Source organism: Argentina silus (assembly GCF_951799395.1).
Source record: "Argentina silus genome assembly, chromosome: 5".
Taxonomy (NCBI): Eukaryota; Metazoa; Chordata; class Actinopteri; order Argentiniformes; family Argentinidae; genus Argentina; species Argentina silus.
The window spans coordinates 1734922-1742008 of record NC_139659.1 but is presented as its reverse complement, the minus strand read 5'-3'; the positions used below and the strand labels follow the sequence as shown (position 1 = coordinate 1742008).

The 7087-nt window shown below is 41.2% G+C and overlaps 1 protein-coding gene across 1 annotated transcript in view; it reads left to right on the top strand.

The window, feature by feature from the left end:
• Window positions 1–6302, top strand: part of hcn1 (hyperpolarization activated cyclic nucleotide-gated potassium channel 1) — a gene marked incomplete at both ends in the record, with an annotated part of 67184 nt that extends 60882 nt beyond the window's left edge. The window contains one exon of the mRNA XM_083669529.1: window positions 5212–6302. Coding sequence (XP_083525655.1) covers window positions 5212–6302 — 1091 coding nt within the window. The remainder of the gene's footprint in view (window positions 1–5211) is intronic.
• Between the last annotated feature and the right edge of the window lie 785 nt (window positions 6303–7087).

The following is a 7087-nucleotide window of genomic DNA, read 5'->3' as shown; positions in this document are numbered from 1 at the left end:
GGTTCTAGAGGTTCTAGAAGTCAAATATAACCTGACCAGAACACATTCGACTGCGAGAAGACAAAAAAAAAGAATGTTGAATTTGCTAAACGATAGTGTGCAAATGTTGTCTCAAACAGCGATGAAACCTGTGGTCTGTATTTCCCTCCTAGTGTTTTTTTCTTTCTTATTGGTTTGGTTTTGTGTCTTTGTTGGTCTAACTTTGCACACCTAGTATTGACTCAACATTGCAATACTATTGTGACATAGCATGTCAGCATCAATCAATAAAACCATTTACCACGGTTGGGATAGACCAATCATTTACCACGGTTGGGATAGACCAATCATTTACCACGGTTGGGATAGACCAATCCAAAATTAATCCACAGCGCTAATGTGGTATGTCATGCTGCTGAGACCATCTTGTTGGACCTGCGAGTCCTCGCATATCTTTGACCAGCTGGCTAAACATGAGCTCCATTTGCCCTGTAGATTAGGAGGTGTCTACCCTCGAAAATGTATGCCCTTTGACCTTTGCGGTCGTGATCTACATTTGCCCTTTTCTATAAGCAACTAGGTTGGCTTTTTGAACAGCCAACATGTGTCACTTAACACTTCAAAAATGAGAGCTGCCTGCTCTACGATAACACTTCTCATAAACGGAAGTGTTATGGACTAAATCTGTTCATTTGGACTTCAAAAAGGGGAGTTTGTCTCATACAAGGGAAAAAACAATGTCATGATCAGTGCTGGATGTATCGTTTATATGGACTGCATTTGGTTAAGTGCTTGTCTGGTTCTTAAAAAAAAAAATAACATGCATTTGAAACAAATAACATGTTGCACAATTGATGTATCTATCTCTATCTAAAAATTATTTGACCAGGAGTTCCTCTTGAGATGAGCACATCTCGTTTTCAAGAGTGTCCTGGCCGACGAGTAGGCAGCAGGTAAACGCTTTATTCCAATTACAATATTCGCACAGGGGGAAAATGACCCAGAGGCTCACAAAAATGGATTCGCTCTCAAATACATCTTCAAGAGCATGAACTCACAATGTTACATTGGCTGGTGAAGTCTTTCATTGAAAGTAAACCTGTTACTGCACATGAGGGTGACAAGTGGTCTTTATTATGAACATAAAGGGTAAGACATTGTGGAAATACAGTTTTTTAACGTAAAGATCAGATAATGTAGAAGAGTAATCTGGCAGATGCAATTAAAACAAAGGAATCTGATGTAATGTTCGGCCTATTTGACACACTGCACAGTATCTGTAAGCATTTTGCATCTCAACCATTCAATCTTACTACAATATGTACATGCTAGAGTTTAAGAGCTTACAATGTAGACCCCTGAATTGTTGATGTCTGACATTTGTATTGAATATTTTCTCTTTGTTCAAACTGTATTCTCAAATGATACCATGTCCTTAGATTAGTAAGTACCTAACTATGACATCATTAATGCAGCTCTACACCACTCTCTTGACGACATGCGGTTTAAGGTATTCCATTTTCATCAGTTTTTCATGTTCTTCATGACTTCAGGTCAGACAAAGGTTATTTGTCTGAAATTGTTGATTCCGTAACGAAACCCTCAAAAAACCTTATTGTGGAGACTAGTTTGCCTTCGTATGACATAACGGTTTGAGCAGAGAGAAGCCGAAGTTGCTTTACTGTATGTCATTCCTATTTTTAGAGATTGGTCTGACATAACGCCGGCCATGGTGCTTGTGCTCAATGCACCCTGCGTAGATGCCTCACTGTCCCCCTGATTAATTACCATAGGCAGAGCTTCACCTGCAGAGACTCCGCTAGAGAAGAAATCAAAGGCGTGAAGTCATATACTTAATGAGCTTTTTCATCAAGCTACCTAATTGATTAGAGTCACAGTCAAACTACAGTCAATGAGCTTTAACTGCAGTGCTTCTCTTCAGCGCTCACCAGAATACTGCATCACTGGTCAGGAAGGTTTCTGACCTCCATTTTGTTTTGTTGAATCACCAAATTTCTTAAGACAAGTAAATATATCGAATTTATATATTATATCTATCAACCAGTGCAGGTTTCTGGGATGTATTATGTATTATATGTATATTTAAAATGCTATAAATGTTTGCAACCTCAAAGGACATGAATAGCACTATACTGAAGTTAATTAAAAAAAAAAGAAAGAAAAAGAAAAAAGGAAGCGTTGAAAGGCATTTAAGATCCTAAACTTACAAGTCTGCAAGACTCAGGACAGAGAAACTCAGAAACCTGTTTGTTTATTTTTCTTTGTGGGTCATTATAACCAATGTCAGTGTTTTTTCGTTCCTATTGCTTGTTTCTGTTCCCTGTTTCATTTGTTTTATTAGTGTTTATTTCCCCCACCTATTATCATGCCATTGAGTCCAATCTGTTTTGCTCAGCAAGATGACAAACGCTTTATGGAGAAGCCATCTTAGTGCTCTACAGGGTAAACAGCCAAAGGTTGCCTTTAAACAGAAGTGCCATAAAAGGAAATTGAGTGTGTTTAGGAAAAGACCATTCAGTTAGTTAAATGTTGGGTGACAAGGCTTACACCGTGCTCAGCATGTTGGGGGTTTTCTGTAGAAATCAGGTGTCTATAAACAAGCATCAGGGCTTTTGACCCCACTTGTGAGTTTAGGAATTAGCAAACTAGCCATGCAAAAAAACATATTTGTGTGTCTTATTCAAAGTCTTAATTTAATCCAACCTCTGCTTTAGACAGAGATTTCAAATTTACTTTTAATAATACCCTTGCTTATGCACTAATATGTTGTGATCTCACATATATGTCACAATGAGCATACAGCATTATAACTTGTAACATTGTTGCCCAATTCAATTTGCGTAAGCTACATTCAGTGCAGCCTTCTGCATAAACGAACAAACCTCAGTTTCACTCTAAATATGCTTAAATTCTCTGTGAAATGTACTGTTCTTCACTTGCTGTACAATGCCCCTTATTCTTCAACAGCTTCTCCCATGTTTATAATAAGTAACATGTTTGTGTTATACTCCCCATCTGCAGAAATTAACTATCCACACATCTTTTCAGATTTCATGTAAGTCTACGGTAGCTTTGCAGTGACTCCATCTTTAGCATTAGCAGTTAGCCACCCCAAGCGAAACTCGGCAAATGACGGATGGCATTCCTCAGAATGAGAAAGGACTCCTCTCACACAAATCTTACCCAGTTTAAGGACATCATCAATCTTTTTTTTTTTTTGATACACCTGCCGATGCTCATGCCACTGCTAGCATTAGCATCACAGTAGTCCAGGTGTATTTTGCCTTTCTGGTTGGTATTATGTAAGAACCACGACTTGGGATGGATTTTCCAGGACTTTCTCCTCAAATCTATTTTCTATCATTACGTTGCCCTATTGTCTCCCCACTGACCCTTCCCCTTTCAGTAATTTCAATTCACTTTCAGTTTAGTTTTTATGACAGTTATATATACTTTAAATTATTCTAGTAACAACACTGTATTAACATGTTAATTCACATAGTAATTCATGAATTAATAATTTAGTTGAGCTTTAAACACAAGTGAAATAAAGGCCATTTTAGTTCAGTTCCACTTGTGGAACTGGAGCCTTGACATCTCTCATTCATTCTCATTGAAGAAGAGAGGTAGAGCCATTCCGTTCTTTTAAAACTGCCAGACAGTGTTAAAGAGACCCATTCATCAAACTGAATGCTTCCTAATGACAAATTTGGAGTTCAGTGTTTTCATGGCCACCAGCACCACTGAAGCATTAACTGATCAATGCTTGTCATTCAGTGTGGCTTCCCCAGTGATGTGCCACAGAGTTGCTCGCAAACAGAAGACATCGTGTCCTGATTTCCACAGATCTTATGAGTTGTGACAGGCAGAGAGTGATTTAGAGCCTGTGAGCTGTTGATGCCCTTTCTAAACCATAATTACAGCACTCCACAAAGCAGTGGGGTGCATGAGCCAAATTAGAGTAGTAACATCCCCATCATCACTGCCATGTCCAACACCAGCTAGCAAAACACACAAGTTAATACTGTAAACTACGCCAAAGTTGCTATTTTGGGATGTTTTTGGGTTGTCTGGTAAAGGAGACCCAGGCTGTCGTACTGGTAAAGGAGACCCAGGCTGTCTTACTGGTAAAGGAGACCCAGGCTGTCGTACTGGGTCTTTCGTGTTCTGCTTTGGTAAGATACAGTGGACAGTTTATGTGAGCTGGCATTGTTGTTACGCTGTTCATTAGAGAGCTAATCAAATGGATCTGTAGCAGAGATATCCAATAAATTCTAACTAGTCAGTCTGTGATTATAGCCATTCATCAGTCATTCTGACCTGATGGATTTGTAAATGAGACCTTTAAGATTTCAGTGCCTCTTAAGAAGGAAGAGCTAGTACAGTATATGGACAGTTACTCTATGCAGATGATATTTTTAGCTTTTTGTACACTTAATTTGGTTGTAATATTTGTGTAGTAAAACGTACAGTATTACTCTAGTAACAACATTGTATTAACATGCAACATGTAGCCATTCTTGTAGTTACGCAAGTGGAGCGGGGAACAGTCCCTATTCCACTTGTGTAATTGAAAAACATGTTGACAAATTACTGTTACTGTTAATGTTGTTACAATGGTCACAACGTTACTACACAGATATAGAGCAACTTAAGTGCTTCCGATAAATAAAAAATCAACTGAATGGGAACTGAAGATCTTTTAAAGTTCTATACTTCTATCACTAACCGTCATTAAACACATATGGTGAAGTAGTAGAACCACTAGTTTGTAGGAGTGCAGTATGCTGAAATGTGTTTGATCGTAGTTGAATCCTCATAATATGTATTTGGTAGTTTGTAGGCAAATGTGTTTCTGAATGTGTTGCCAAAAGAAGGGCTTACAATCATGTAATTACAAATTAGATTTCAACACAGTGTATTTTTGAAAATGATCAGAATGTCATTGTATACTTTGGTGGGTATATTTTTCAGTATATACAGAATTATTACTAACCTACATCTCTACATGCATACATTATGACTGTGTATGGTCAGTTATGTATTTTTGTTAAAACAGTACTCATTTAGACCTCCTTATATTTACCATAGTCACTCCCATTTCAACTCATTGTTACACCATTGTCACCCACCCTTGCTGAAAGTCTGGTGTGTTGTTCTAGCAGGATTTCCACGGCTGAAGTCACACCTCTCTCCATTGCCTCCTAACAGGGAAGAAGAACTCCCTCCTGCTGCAGAAGTTTCAGAAGGACCTGAACGCGGGCGTGTTCAACACGCAGGAGAACGAGATATTGAAGCAGATTATCAGGCAGGACAGGGAGATGGTGATGATGGTGGATCGCAAGCAGTCTGTAGCCGGGATGTCGGTCGCAGGGATGTCGGTCACCGGGATGAACTCCACCCCGATCTCTGGAAACTCCATCATTAACTCACCGGCTCAGCCGCCCTTTGTTGCCCTGGGCAACAACCAGTTCCAGCAGTCTGCCCCTTTGACCTACAGCGCTTCGGCCACCATCAACCCCTCCGCCCGCATCATGCCCGCCTCGGGGCCGGGTGTCTACCCCGTCCCCAGCGTCTCCCATAGCAACCTGAACTCCTCCTCGCCCAGTCCCCAGACGCCTCTACAGCAGCAGCAGGGGGCGATCATGTCGCCGTGCTCTTTCACCACGGCCGCGTGTAGTCCGCCCGTGCAGACCCCTCTGGCCGGCCGCAGCTTCCAGTACGGCTCCCCCACCGCCTCCCAGCTCTCCCTCATCCAACAGCCGCTGCCGCAGCCACAGCAACCACTACCGCCCGGGCAACTGGCAGCAGGGTCGGCCTCAGCAACACAACAACAACAACAACAACAACAACAACAACAACTACAGCAACAACAGCCATCACAGCAGCAGGTCCCCTCACCCCAGAGGAGTGACATCCACAAGAGCACGCAGGCTCTCCAGTCGGGAAGCTTGAGTCGAGACGTGCGTCACCTCTCTGCTTCCCAGCCTTCCCTGCCTCATGACATGACCCTGGGGCCCCGAGCGCATCCTGCGTCCGGGGACTCCATGACCTCCATGACCCCCCCGGTGGCCGCGGTCCAGGGGACAGGTATGCAGAGCGGTCTCCGCACCACAGTGCCCCAGCGGGTTAACCTGTTCCGCCAGATGTCATCGGGAGCGTTACCTCCGGTGCGTGCGTCGGCAGCGGGAGCGCCCTCTACAGCCCAGCACAGGGAATCCCCTGGCTCTAGAAGAGATTCTTCAGTCTCGAGCAGTACAGACACCGAGCAAGACAAGATGCGGTTTGCATCAAATTTATGATCCCATTTTACTTTTTTAACTTCTATGTTTTGATTAATTTTTATGGAGATACAAAAAATAAATGAAAAGATGAACTACAGTATTTTTGTTTTCTCCAGTTTTCTTCAGAAAAAAATAACCTCATAGAAATCCTGTACAGACTGCCCCTGTATTATATTTTAGACACATTTTCTCCCTAAACTTAAGAATGTATATTAAACAAATATATATATAAATATGTGTAAATCCAACTAGAATATTTGGCAATGACTATTTAAAAGCTCTAGTATAAACATGAGTCTTCCTTTCTGAAAAATATAAATATACATGTATATGTATGAAGAAGATTTTTTTCTTTCAATTCGGGGGGTTTTTTGTTTGTTGTTTTTTTTCTGTTTTTGTAACTGGAATGCATTGTGAATCCTGACAAAGACTTTTGGAATTTTTTTTTTACCTGCGAGATATCTTCTCACATTACGCAGATTTGGCACCACTGTGGAATAACTAACGCAAGCAAACCTTGAAACTGTCAAAAAGCACACTCTCAACAATGAATCCGATTACAAATTGTGGGACCCTTTTCTCAGCAATCAACACAGGTACAGTAGCTAGGTGTTACGTTGCTCTCAGCAATACATCCTCCTGAGCCACGATGTCTTTGCACAGTGGTTCGTGAAGACCATGACCATGTTATGGGTCCAAAGGGAATAGAAAACTAGAAATGCTGCTTTCTTTGTTTCTTGTAGGGAGGATGCTGTGTGATAGGAGAGAGATGGATGTTGTTATTTTTTCTATTCCTAATTTCA